At 45.0% G+C, this 14443-nt stretch overlaps 1 protein-coding gene across 1 annotated transcript; it reads left to right on the top strand.

The window, feature by feature from the left end:
* The first annotated feature begins 735 nt into the window (after positions 1–735).
* KIF1BP (KIF1 binding protein) lies at positions 736–14131 on the top strand. Its single transcript, XM_015405595.1, has 7 exons — positions 736–1187; positions 3299–3397; positions 7432–7511; positions 7604–7787; positions 10250–10334; positions 11131–11240; positions 12724–14131. The coding sequence occupies exons 1-7, from the start codon at positions 807–809 to the stop codon at positions 13594–13596; spliced, it is 1812 nt and encodes a 603-aa protein (XP_015261081.1). The 5' UTR covers positions 736–806; the 3' UTR covers positions 13597–14131.
* Positions 14132–14443: the final 312 nt, after the last annotated feature.

The raw sequence follows: 14443 nt of genomic DNA, 5'->3' as shown, positions 1-14443 counted from the left end.
GAAAATCAGCGCATCTCTAAAGCCCGCGTCAACTTTCGAGCAAGGAAACCTTTTACCTTTACCTAAGAATGAAATTGGGTGTCCCCCTCCAACGGGGGGGGGGCGCCTGGCCATGGTGGCCACCAGAAAAAATCCCAGTGGGTTTTTAGTCTGAAAGGTCATCTTCAGTGCCGGGAGCTGGACTCAGCAGCAGCAGCCTCTAGAAGTATTTCTCTGTAATCCAGTTTGCCAGTTATACATCTGTTTTAACCGTATGGCTGAAAACAATTTGCCTGCTGTTGCTAGGACGGGGTCACAATGATATAGCCCCACCTTACAAGCACACAGTTCCCCAAATTTCTAACCGGTTAAGCGTCGGGCAGACAGTCCAAGGGAGCACCCGTGTTGGTCTGTCCTAGCAGAATGGAACCCGAGTGCGGCGAGAGCTGCAGCCCACTTTGTGCTCAGGGAACCTCATAGCGAAATAATAAACGTCGCCAGTCTCTAAGGGCATGAGGCACCAGATTGTTTTATTACAGCCTCGGTTACCGTTTCTTACGGCGCATGTCCGGTACACGCATTGTTTTACGTTTGCCACGTTGGCGTTGGTTGCCGTCGCAACGACAGTTATTCCGCGGACACCGCGGTTCCATCCTCTGCCTCCATTTTGACTAAGGGAACGAAGTGTGGGCGGCCGGAGGTTGGCCCGTTGCGGTCTCAGAGCCGCGCGTGCGCAGTAGAATGTCGATGGGTCCGTGAGAGCGAGCGAGCGAGGGAGCGGGCAGCGACCAAACAGACCGGAGAGGACGAGGGAGGAAGGAGGCAAGATGGCGACCCCCGCCGGCTGGGCCTCGCTGTGCGAGAAGTTCCGCAGCGCCGTCAACGTCTCCTACGTGGAGTCCAAGAACGACCCGGAGACGGAGCCGTATCGCTCCAAGTACGCGGCGCGGGAGCTGCTCGAAGGCGTCAAGCAGCTGCTGGCCTCGGAGGAGGCCGAGGGGGCGCCGGGTGAGGGGGGCCAAGAGGGGGACGGCGAGGCGGGGCGGCTGCAAGCGGTGCGGAGAGCCGTCGTGGAGTATGAGCTCGGGGTGAACTACACCGACACGCAGGAGTGCTCGGCCGGCGAGGAGCACCTGGTCAAGTGCGTCAAGCTGCTGGAGCGCCACCGCCTCTCCCGGGAGTGCGTCTCCCTCTACATCCAGGCCCAGGTGGGTGGGCACAGGCGGGCTCGGCCAAGAGGAGGAGGAGGAGGAGGAGGGGGCTGCGGTGTCATTTAATGTACCCCTCGCTTGTGCACGTCCATCCTCCCCCGTCATTCCAAGGCCTTTCCCTGTTGCATGGGGGCGGGCATTTGAGACATCTTGCGGGGACAATGGATGTAGGTGGTAATGCTTGACCAGAATATGCAGGCAACTGAAGGTCAGCCCGTGTGCCTGTAACAAATTGTGTGTGTGTGTGTGTGTATATATATATACACACACACAGAGATTCTTATGAAGAAGTCAATTTTTGGTGGTGATAAAACGTGTAACCCAGCTGGTCAGAAGGGTTGCTTTTTGTATAGTTCTTTTGTGGAAGGAAGAAGACTGGGCTTTTGGGCCCTTCAGCAAATCAAAATCCTGACCCTTCATTTTCTTATACACTTGAGTGGTCCATTGCATGGGAGAGACTGCTCTTCTTATGAGGCTAGTTACAGGAGTTAAGTGAACATTTGATCCATTTGGAATGGTAAGGAAAACCTAAGCTGAAGAACAGATTGTTGTACTCTTTCCATAGAATTCTTGTTCCAGTAATGAGATGTGGTAAAGATACTGCTCATGATTGTTGCATATAACACACAGTAAATATAGGGAACTCTTATTTCTTGTGGAAGCAGGTGGTGGTCTTCCTTGTAATTTTCTTGGCTTCCTCTGATTTTGACCATAAGAGCTGTATTGATAGTACTAATGCAACTCATGGGAAATTTAAAAAACAACTAGAACTCAGGACAGGAAGATATAGAGCAGGAGTGTCTAACATAAGGTGTGGTGGCCAGAAGCAACCTGCCCAGGGCTCTGTCCATGTACTGGGGGAGAGTGAGCAAAGCCACTCCATTGTGGATTCAGCACAGCAGAACAACCTCGTCTGCAGCAGTCAAGCATCGTGGGAGCATCTGCCCAGCCTGCCTATGTGGGTTTTCCTCTGCACACCCCTCCCATCCCATGGGGCATTGCAGTGAGCGTACACCAACTCGGAGCTTATCAGCAGCGGCTGGCATTACGTTTTATGGCACACATGGCCGGCCCAACAAAATGACATTTATGTCAGATACGGCCCTCGTAAGAAATGAGTGACACATAGAGGCTTATTATTAATGCTGGAGTCTAAGCAAAACTTGTAAATTCTGCAATTTGATTTCTGATAGTGTTAGAAGAGACTTGCCTACTCATCTGAAGTATGAAGCCGTCGACCTTAGATCCTGCAGCTATAGCATAATGGGCAATGGTTGTAGTTGCATTTTCAGACCCAGGGAAATGCAGTAGGACTGTGGTGGCTGTATCAAATGTAAGAGAGCCCTGACCAAAATGGGTGTGTTGCATTGTGTTTTGATAAGGCAAGGCCTGGCAGGTTGCTGTTTAATCTCTGTGCCAGGGCATACACAATTGTGTATGTTGGGGATACACAGAGCTAAGCAGTGATGGGGGGGAAGGCAGAGCAAGGAAGCATTGGGAAGGGGTGGAAGGAACAAAGGTAAGAGTGCAGGAGAGCAGATGTAGTTGGTGGACCATCACTGCTTTCCTCTTGTTGGTTAGGAAACCCACAATACTTATAGTTCAAGCAGTAGCAAGTTATATCATCTACTAGCTCATTCTCTCAGCCCTGACTAATGTGTTACCATTGTGATGTGGGGGCTGGTTAAGTTCTGTGGGCCAGCAAAATTGGCAGGGGAAGTGTCAGATTCACTAGTGGTATGGCTTCTTTTTACACAACAGCATATGTGTGGGCTGTGTATTAATAGTTCATACTTATGCAGTGATCGATGGAATTGGGCTTTAGAAGTATGACATTTCCTCGGTTCCTAGCATTCCAGGAAAGTATGTCATATTGAGATGTGTCATAAGCACTTAGCAAGTCACTCTCCCACTGTCCGGGGAGGTACCAGTGAAGCATAGAATAATTCTAGTAGCTACTTTGACTGTTCTCCCACTACTGGTTCCATCTGATCTCATATTCCTTTGAAATCGGTTGAGCTATATTGAGATTGATGACTGTGGATTTGATTCTCTGTGCCTTGCATGGGTTCTGAAATAAATGAAAGCATTTTTTTTGTGTTTTATAGAATAACCTGGGTATCCTGTGGTCAGAAAGGGGTGACATTAAAACAGCACAGACTTACCTTGAATCTGCAGAGGCACTGTATAATCAGTACATGAAAGAGGTAATACACTGCATGAACCTGCCTTAATGTTTTAGCTGCGATCTTATCTGTAAGAAAGTGGCATTCCTACATTTTCGAGTTCTATTTTGTGTTTGTTACATACATGGGGGGGGGGGGGAGATAAGCCTCCCCAAATTTATTGTTCTTGAATTCTGCAAATTAAAGAATGGGTTTTATGTTGTGTGGACTATTAACTTTTTTGAAGAAATTATCTTTGCTTTGCCAGGATTATTTTTTTTAAAAAGTGACCTGCTCCCGGGTGCCATTCTTCTAGGAAGCGATGGTTATGTAAATGGTGTTCGTATTATTCTGCAGCTGCCTAAAGCATTTCTATAAAATATCAGTTATAATCACTACATTGGGATAGTCTAAAAATGTTTGTCTTTGTTATTGCCAGAATGACTCGCACAACCAAGAGGGCTTTTTTCAAAAATGCTTTTTTTGTGTGTTGGTTTGGTCTGTAATATGCTAAACTCTTTATGCATAGCAAACAGCCATCTAAGTTGTTGACTCTTCTATGCAATAGCGTTGGCATAGTGGGGCCATTGTTAGGGCCTCTGAGGCCCTATTTATATTTTGAAATGCCTCTTGGGGGTAGCAGTTCCAGTGCTTGTCAGTACTCTGTTATGGCTTTTGTGAAAACAGTGGAATGCTGCACTTGTCCTGGAAAGCGATGCTGGGAAAAGAGATCTGGCTTCATGTTAATGTTCTTATATAACTGACTTTGCTTTATTTTATTTTCACTTACTTTAAAAGCACAACACATGCTTTCAGTCTCAAAGACATTTACCATGTAAAACAAACAGCAGAGCCAAGTTGAAACAAGAAACCCACAATTCAAAAGGCAGAATTCAGCAGCTGATTTGAAAATCCTTCTTAAAAACCCTTGAGTCAACTCAATAGTAAATATATATCTGTAGAAATACAGCACTCTTTGCACAGATGAAAGTGGGGGAGATCAAACACTTGAACATGAATGAAAGTCTCCTGATTCTTCATTTTGATACTTTGTTTTATGGACATGCATTTTAGAAAGTTATAATCTGATATAATGAATTAAGCGTACTATTTACAGAGAGAGCTGTGGTAATGGATAGAGAAGATAGAGTGCTGTGTGGTGCAGGGAGGAAAAGAGGAGTCGGGAGCCATATTTTTGATCCACTTCTGTGACTTTTCAGGCCATATCATGTCTGAGATTGCAGGAGAGACTCCATATTTGATTTTTTTTCCTGTCAAGTTCCAGATGACTTACGGCTACCCTAGGCTTTTTAAGGCAAGAGACATTCAGAGGTGGTTTGCCATTGCCTGCCTCGGCATCCCAACCCTGGTATTCCTTGGTGGTCCATCCAAATACTAGCCAGGATTAACCCCGGTTTGCTTTTGAGATCTGATGGGATAAGGCTAGCCTTGGGCTGTCCAGGTCAGGGCAATGTTTAATATTAAAGCTGAGAAATTAAAATCAGGCTACAGTCAAGATAGTGATGCTCAAGAAAATAGCTGGGGTCTCTTGAGGGGGGTGTCTTCTCACAATTATCATATTGTTTGGTTTCCTGTGGAATCATTAACGTTTAGGCCATGATTAAGAACTGAGATATGCAAGGTAATAATGGACTTTCTAGGGTGATCTAGGAATCTGCTTTACACTGCAGACTCTTCTGGAAACCTTCATCATGAATTAAGCCAGGACCATCCAAGCAGTCTTCTGGCCTTTGTCAACAGATGTTAATCAAGTATGCCACTCAGATAATCCAATTATCCCACCTCCTGTCCCCTGGTACACATCATTCTCTTCATCGTCTTTCTTATGACTGATTTTGATATTCTGTTATCTGTACAAAGGACCTTGGAACACCACCAGGAGAGTTTGGCCCCAGAAATGAATGCCCAGGAAATATAGGTTAAAAGTGGCATCCTGGCATAAACCAGACTGTTTCTTTGTTTACAGGACAAGGCTTAGTTGTGTAAGGTTCAGTCTGATCCCCAAGGATTTTTCATATGCCCCTGGACAGAGGCCCCCTCCTTCTTAGCCAGAATCTCTTTGACTGCATTGGACTGCAGGATCAGGCAATGTATGAAAATCTCTGCTTCTTCCCTTCTGACTGTAGCCTCCTTGCTCTCCACATTTTTCCCTCTCTCCTCTGAGGGCTACTCATAGAGAGAGAAGCCTTAACTCTTACCAGCATCACTCCATTTCTGTCTCTGGGGGCACTGTATACTCACGACAACACAGAGGGTGCCTTTCACATTTGGACCAGCTTGCAGGAAGAACATTTAGCCTAACTAGTTTTTTGCCGCGCGTCTTTGCCGGGAAGCCTCGGTTGAGCCGCGGGAGTGCTACGCTTCCCAGATGTGCCGGTGAGATCGCGCCCGGAAAATGCGCCTGTCTTCCATCTCACTAGCGTGGCTACTGTTCCGTGTGACCACAGCCTAGGACAGCTTCTAGTAGGAATCATCGGATTTGCCTTTTTTCATTTACTCCCGAAGTACTTGTGTGATTCTACAGGCTAGTGAGTTTCTCATAGCTGAGTAATTCCCCCAAATTTTGAATTTTATATTGCTCTTTCAGTTTTCCTACTTTTCCTTCTATTAATATTATAAGTTCAATAAAGGTTAACACTTGTCTCTCTCACTGTATACTATTTCACATCCCTCCACAGGGTATTGCCCAAGCTTCCACTTGTTCTAAGCAGAAACAAAAGATCCCTTGACACAGAACTCTGGAGAGTCCATGTGTGAATCAAGTTTACTTTTGCATGCATTGTATGCAGGCATTTTCGGTAGCAGTAATAATGCAGGGAGGAAGGAGGAGGTGCAGAGGCCCGTGGGTGGAGAAATGGAAAAAGAGGTTGGTAACAGGCTCTGCAAAAGGAAAAGTGTGTGTACAGTGGGATAGGGATAGACAAGGAGGGAAGCTTAACAGACAGGAACAGAGAGAGAAGTGCATACTGTGGGTTGCAGAGGAAGAAAGGTGTTAACAGGAATGGCTTAAGAAAAGAGGTAAAATTGCAAGATGTGCTGATGTGACCCTTTTTTCATCAGTAAAACTACAGAATGCTTTTGTGTTATTTCAGTTGTGTACCTGATGTAAAGCCAGTTTTGATTAGATGCAGTGGTCACTAAACTGACGTATCATCATGACTGTGCTCTCAAGGCTCAAACTTGGAGAAGGGAAGCATGATTCTAGGAAGGGGGAAGCTGGAGCTCAGATGTGCCATGCCAGAAGAAATAAGGAGGCAGACTGGAAAACATGCAAGATTGGGTTGGATTGGATGAGTGATGCCTTATATCCTTTGCTAATCTCTGTTAAATATCTGTATGAGGCTTATTAAAACTCAGTTTGTTGATAATTCACATTTTGGGTTGAACCTCCTATGAGTGTTGCTAAAAGAGTTGTTCTGCCAAATTTTCCATACTTTTTCTTGTCTCTGCCTTTATATTTGGGTCTAGTCTCTGTATTCACACTTTTTCTAGTTTATTATAGTCAGAGTTGCAATGCCTGTAGCTGTTTGCTCTTGAATTGTTTGAGAAATGTCTGAACAATTCTCCATAAACTGCTGTTAAATTCAGTGCAATATCCTACATTGCTTGGCTCATATTATTTCTGGGTACAAATTATTCTTTCCTTTTTAATGTATTATGAATCCCAGATTACAAGAGTTTTTGAAAGAATGCCTTCTTCATGGGTGATGTGCATCTTAGTAAACTTTCTGCTTCTTGATGAATTATTATATTTAGTGAAACATTTTTGAAATGTAGCATGAGCTATTAGGAGCAGAAAAAATATTTTTTTATGAACATGTGATTAGAGCTGCATGATAGCAAGTTCCACTGTTCAGCATGGAAGTATGGGGGGGGGAGTTTCCTCTTAAAATATGTTAGGTGTGTGATGATTGGATGCTTTGTACAATAAGAACACTGCAGCCAGCTTTATGATTCTTTCTGTTAGCAGACGTTCTGTGCAGTACTTAAAGGCAGCTGGTAGAGAGCACAAACTTTCCATATGCACTATCTTTGTTGTATGTTATGCTTTGCAGAATGGGAGCCCTCCACTTGATACCAATGAACACTTCATGCCACAAGAAGAGAAGCTGACAGACCAAGAGAGGTCAAAAAGGTATCTAGCGGTGGTGACTAAAGTAGAGATATGAGTGGGAAGTACCTGTCTGCAAAAATAAAATTTGACACACACCCCTTCTGTTTCCCCAGGTTTGAGAAGGTCTGTACTCATACGCTGTATTATCTGGCCCAAGTCTACCAACATCTGGACATGACTGAGAAGGCTGCGCAGTATTGCCATACCACGCTGAAACGGCAGCTCGAGTATAGCGGCTACTCTCCAGTAAAATGGGCTCTCAACGCAGCTACTCTGTCTCAATATTATCTCACAAAGGTGCTTGTTTTAATGTTCTCTTCAGTCTGCCTCATTTGGTTAAGTGGCTGCTATGGTCAAAATCGTTCTTTGATCACCTGTCTATATATCTATTTCTCAAGCATGGGCAGATCTGCAGATATATAAATTCTTAGATCGGGGCCACACTGAGAGAAATTATTATCAGGCTTGCCCTCTGAGAAAGCCACTCTGGGCCTGCCCTTGGCCGTGGCAGCAGCCTCCCAGAGCTGCTCTGGGCCCATCCTCAGTGGTGGCAGCTACTGCCCAGATCCACGCCAGGCGCACAGCCTCTGCAGCCTGCAAGAGTCACACTGGGCCCAGTGGCCTGTGAGAGCCACGCTGGCAGTGGCATGCAAGATCTATGCTGAACACACCACAGTGGCCTATAAGAGCCACACTGGGTGAGCAGCCTGCAAGAGCCATGTTGCTGGCAGCGTGCAAGATCTACACTGAGTCCAAATGTGCCACAGCAGCCTACAGGAGCTACACTGGGCCCACACACACCAGCAGCAGCCTGCAAGAGGTGCCCCAGGTCTGGACTTGCTGGCAGCTTTGCTGGGCCTGGGGTCACTGCTGCACACCCTGCCACAGTATGAGGAGGAGGGTGGAAGAACAGAGGTTGTCGTGTCCCCCCCCCCACTGGCAAAGATACAGGTAGTGGGGTAAGGACTCATCATTATACCCCCAAGCACACAACATTGGGGCATGCGCAGAAGTCATCACTCCCTCTCCCCACAAAGCTGGGGTGTGTGTGCAGGAGTCATTGTGTCCCCCCCCCCCGGACTTGGCAAAGCTAGAGGGCAGGGGAGGGGAGCACAGGAGTAGTAGCTTCCCCCATTCCAACCTGGCAATGCTGGAGTTGAGGGGAGTAGTCACTCCCTCCCCCGCCAGACTGGCAACAGAGGAGGGGTTGACAGCCAGGGGTTGGGGGTGAGTGACTTAAGGGGTGGTATTGAAAGAAAGAGGTTATGGGTGTCAGAAAAGGTGGGGGGGGGATGAAATAGAGACAAGTTGAATGGGATGTCACCTCTCCACAAGTTCCTTGTGGGTCCCCACTGGTACTCTCTCTAAGCCGTGGAGTCTTGTGAGCAAAAATTCTACTTTGTGAGCTACTGGCATTAAAGTTGTGAGCGACTCAGCGATTTGGCTACAACATAAATTGGTTTGCTCTGGAGCCGTTCTTCCTGAGCTAAGACAAAAATGTGTGAGGCAGAGGCTAAAAAACTGTGAGTTAGCTCACACTAATTCAGCTTAGAGGGAACACTGGTCCCCACTTGTCAAATTTCTGTTGTCTTGATACCTGTAGTTTGCTGCTAGTTTCCAAACATTGCCTCTTCTTAAAAGGGTAAGCAGGATGTACTTGGCTATGCTGCCAGACCTCTCGGTCTGTGGATAGAGCTAAGAAGAAAGGTATGATGTGCAGATGGTTTCAGTTGAAGAAAGAGAAAATCTTTGAGAGGGCTAAAACGTTTGGTTTTTATGTTCCACTTCTTAAAAAAGGGTGTAAGTAATTGTACCCTGTATTATAATTTCCAGCAAAGTAGTTCGTTGAAACCAACTAAGATTTGATTTTTAGTCTTCCTTTAGACATTATCACCTAATATTTTTAGATTTGCAGAATATTCCTAGATTTGTGTGATCATAGAACTAAACATGAAATGGCTGTTTTCCTGCAGAACTTTGTATCACTAATTTAAATGTCGTTGCTTCTGAAAATGCAACTTGATTCATCTTTGCCATTAAATACTTAGGAAAAACTTGTAATGATTCTGTTTGCAGAATATGTATTAGAAACATTGTGAAAATATTGCATTCTGAAATTGGATTTTAAGGTCTGTCTTCACAAGTGCTGAAGAGATTGAAGTGTTTCCTCATTCCTAGTTAGGGGAAGTTGAGCACTGACTTTATCTTAGTATCTTTTGGAGAATTAATTCTCAAAATATTCAGAATTTTCTCTGGTTGAAAATGTAATAGGCATGCACACATCAAATTGCATTCATGCATCTGCAGACATGGTTTCCAATACTGCTAAAATTTTACTACTGGAGTTGCTTTTGAATTTTAGGAAACAACATATTGTAGCCATCCTTGAAGGGAAGTGTCTCTAATCCAGTGTTTTATCCAATAGTTTCAACATTTGGAGGTATTAAGGATCCAGCCAACGATGTAAACAGCATGAAACCTACCTTTGCTGTTGACGTTCTTTGCAGCCAGTGCTCCCACAGCCATATCAGCAGAACTGAGGCGTGATACTGCCGCTTATTTCCATGCACCCCCGAAACATGAAAATGTTTGCTATTGATTTCTGTATTGCACAGTGCTGTTAAACCATGCTTTTGGGTCCCTCTGTCACCCTGTGCTCCAATTTCGGAACATAGCTATTCAGAGGTCGTAGGTAAGTGGGAGAAGTAGCCCCTTGTTCTGTGTCACTTAACGCGTTCCACCATGCCTTCTGCCCATAGCAATGCTTCATGGAGGCCAGGCATTGTTTAGCCGCTGCCAGTGTCATCTTTGCTCAAGCTGGACTGGTGCCATCTGCAGAGGACAGTAAGTTGTCTCCTTTCAGTTCGAGCTGTAGCAGCTTTGAATTAAATATGCAAACCACGGACATTAGCATCTTGTGCTTGCCTACTGTTGTTCTGGCTACAGATATTGTCCCCGTGATTCCCTCTGTGTGTGGTTTCCTTCCATCCTTTTCATTCTTCCATTGACTTGAGGGAGTTGGCAGAGGGAGCTCCTTGCCTCTCTGCAGCATGTTTTCCCTCTGTTACCATTTATGTGCATGATGAGGGCTGTTGCCACAGTAATGTGAAGGGGGAGAATAGCACTAGACTAAATAGAGGTGGGAGGTACATGTGCAAGATGGACGAGTTACTTTGTTACATTAGCACCGTTTGGATTGGCAATATGTTCTGGTCCTTTAATTTTAATATTTATTTAGAACACTTCTGTGCCACCATTCCAGAGAACGTGCCTAGTTATTTATGACTGAGTGCAAATAAAGCCTGCAATTTTAACTGTGTTAGGAAAGCTACATATGCTGGAAATTGTTCTTGTCGGCTTGACTTTCTCAGACAGAAATTAGATTCTTTTTCCATCCAAGAGGGGATGCAAGCTCTTTAATCTCTGTTTTTAGTCTAGAAAAATTCCAGGGTCAGAAAGACTTTCGTCTAAATACTGCCTTTTTTTCTAATGACTTTATGAAGAGAGCTGTATTCATTATCTGAAGTCCTCAATGATGTTGGGTGGCTGACCCTTTCTTGGGAGATGGTATGACAAAATGTAGCACTGAATCAGCATGACTGTGGGAACCGTTATATGAATCTCTGATATTTTTAATCAGATGAAACTGAACAAGACCAGCAAGACCTTCAGCAGAGGAAAGCAGAAATTGCAAGATGTTGGATTAAGTACAGCTTGAACCTCTTGCAGGGAGCTCGGAAGTTGCTTGAGGTAATCAAGATTGCATTCATACCATGTTTTTATGCATGTAATGGTAAAAAAACCCTCTCCCAAAATGAGTCCAGTAATGCTACAGATATACGGTCCCTTAAATCAAGTCATAAAACTGCTATATGGACAAAGGCAGCTGAGTGGTGAAGCATGCAGCAGTCTCCTTACTGGAGCAGTAAAGTATAAAGTAGCTAAACCTTGTGATCAGCATCCTTGACTTCTAGGAAACTGGTCTCATCACTCTGATTTCATTATGGCCCTAAATGCTTAACTTGCTTAGGGTCCGAATGGCTTCAGTTCTAGGGACTGAATGTATGATGTCACTAAGAAAGGAGAGCTCTATTTTGTCACAGCCAAGTTGCTATTAGCAGTTAGCACACATGTGAATGCATTGTTTTCTGCCGCATACCTGCCCTTTGGCCTCTCCAGTAGGTTTCTTCTTACCTATTGCTGTCCCACTAGCAGATAGATGACAGTGAATAATGGACTGGCAGACAAGTCAGCAGATATTCTCTGAAGCCTCAGGGTTGGGGGGTCTATAAATAAATTAGCTTTCTAATATCTTGAACAATGCAGACTGTTATGATTTTCAGTTCTAGAAAGCTAATTCTGATACGTCATTGTGTAGACAGTGGATTGGTGTATGTTCTTATGGCCAATGTCCATCTGGCCATTAAAGAGTGCTGAAAATCTATTGGAGGTAAAAATAATCAAGTGATAATATTGCAACTTGGCACTTGTCCAGTTCCTTTTCCTGAAATCTTCAGGCGATTTCTCTGTAATGGTTCAAGTGAGTATGTCAGAGTAATTGTGTTGTGAAATATTTATTAATCTGCCCCTTCACCAGGTTGCTGCTTTTAGCTTCTGTTTGTATAGAATGATTGCCCTGAATGACTATAAAATATATGGGTTTGAATCCAACTAACTGCAAAAGGAGCAGAGTTCATGGAAGGTGTTGTTGCCACCCACCCATTGCAGCCCCTTGAAAAGTGTCTTCTGAGACTGGAGGATCTCTTGGGGGGGGGGGCTGCATTGGGAAGGGGAAATGGCAGAAATCACCCCACAAACACATGCATGAGTTCTTGCTCTTTGCATGCTTGGAGAATGGTGTGTTTGCTCCCACCCTGCAGCTTCTCTCAACATGACCCATCCCATGACCCTCAGTGGCTTGGAGGTGGGTGGGAATGCTCAGGAGACTAGGGCAGGAGGTAGTTCAGGTTTGTTCCACAAGCTCTGCTCTCAGTCTGCAAGTTGGCTGGATCCAAGCCATGCTGTCGTTTTAGGAGCTCCTGCTGTGGGACATGAAAGAACCTAGGAATTCCTGCGTCTTAAACTAAGAGTGCGAAGTTGATGAGCTCTTCTCATGGGCAAACAGATCTTATTGGAAGCTACTCCTAGGAAAGGATTCAACTTAACAGCGATGCTCTTTACTCTCTGGTAGCCATGATGGTGACGTCTTTTAAACAAGTATGTTCTTGTTTAGGACAACATTGGTGAGCTGGATCCGGACAGGCAGTCAGAACTGATAGCCCAGCGGAAGAAAGAAGAGGACGAGAAAGAGAAGGGGAGGAAAAAAGCAGTCCTCTTTGGGACCAGTGATCTGTGTGACTCCATTTTGGCCATGGAAGAGAAAGTGAGCTGTGTATTTCCTTTAGACTTTCAGGAAGCCAGAGAAATCTTCCTGGTGGGTCAGAATTATGTCAGTGAAGCAAAGGAGTTCTTTCAGGTAGATGGGTATGTTACCGACCACATTGAAATTGTGCAGGACCACAGTGCCTTGTTCAAGGTGCTTGCTTTTTTTGAAGAGGATTATGAGAGGCGCTGCAAGATGCACAAGCGTAGGGTAGATATGCTGGAGCCTATCTGTGTGGACTTAAACCCACAGTATTTCCTGCTGCTCAGGAGGCAGCTCCAGTTTGAACTAGCAGACACCTATTATGAGATGATGGATCTAAAAGTAGCCATTGGGAACAGGCTAGAGGAGCTTGACTCCCACACCATTAAAAAAATCAATTCTCTTGCCCAGCTGGCCATAAAGTACTATGAACTCTTTCTGGATTCTCTGAGGAACCCCGACAAGGTTTTCCCTGAAATCCTTGAGGAAGATGTTCTTCGCCCTGCCATGGTGGCCAAGTTTCACATTGCACGCCTGTACGGCAAGCTTATTACTTCCGATGGCCTGAAGCAGTTGGAGAACATGCAGACATCATTGGAATATTACACATTTCTGGTAGAGTACTGCGAGAAGCACGCAGATGCTGTTCCAGCCATTGAAACCGAGCTAGAACTCAGTAAGGAGATGGTGGTTCTTCTCCCGACAAGAATGGAGAGGCTAAGAGCAAAGCTTCCTTCTTAAAACCTTTTCCCTCCGGTGGAAATGTGCAATATTAAGATGATCTCTGTCCAAAGAGATGGCTTCCCTTGTGGCCAGACACCTTGTAATAATCGGACCTTTCCTGCTATTGTGAGCTCCCATTGTGACAGGCAGCGTAGGACCCATTTATAATGGAAAACTGTCCCATGTTAGAGTTCTCTCACACTTCCAACACTAATTATACAGTGAATGGTCTACCGGTGCTCTGTATTGCTTGCTGTGTACCGAAGTGCAAACCTTCCTGCCTTACGCTCCTCCTTCCACGACGTGGCCCAGTTTCTGAAGTATTGCTGTTTCTCCACTTGTTTCTTCTGACGGAGAACCTTTTGAATGGCTTTGTGTTTACAGTCCAACCCCCTCCACAGAAGAGGCTTCAGGCATTGTTGTAATGGCATCATTTTAAGTTGCCTCAGTTTGTCCCTTCGTAAACCGTTCTAATAGATCCCTAATTTAACAGTGTCATTTATTTTGTAACTGTTGGCTGTCTCCTCTTCCCCTGCCCCCGAATCTAAATAAACTTGCTTAACATAATTTTCTTCTGGAAGTCCTTTGAATCTTCAAGTGTGTTTCGTGACCTCTTTGGCAGCAGAGACTCACCCTGCTTTTTCTCCAGGGATTACACCATGCGCTTCTTAACATCCTGTGGTTTCTTTGAAAATATAGGTTGGAGCTCTGTATAATCAAAACTTAAAAGGGAAAAAGAGGAACTTGCCTTTCAATCATGGATCAAGACCCTCAGGTGTATTATGGAGCCCAGCCTGCTAAACTGTGACCCCTGTGTACGTCTGCTCTTTTCTTACTGCTTTGGAGCAATTTCTGGCTGGAGTGC

Source organism: Gekko japonicus, unplaced genomic scaffold (genome assembly GCF_001447785.1).
Source record: "Gekko japonicus isolate JY-2015 unplaced genomic scaffold, Gekko_japonicus_V1.1 scaffold3113, whole genome shotgun sequence".
Classification (NCBI taxonomy): Eukaryota; Metazoa; Chordata; class Lepidosauria; order Squamata; family Gekkonidae; genus Gekko; species Gekko japonicus.
This window is presented reverse-complemented; position numbering and strand designations above follow the sequence as displayed.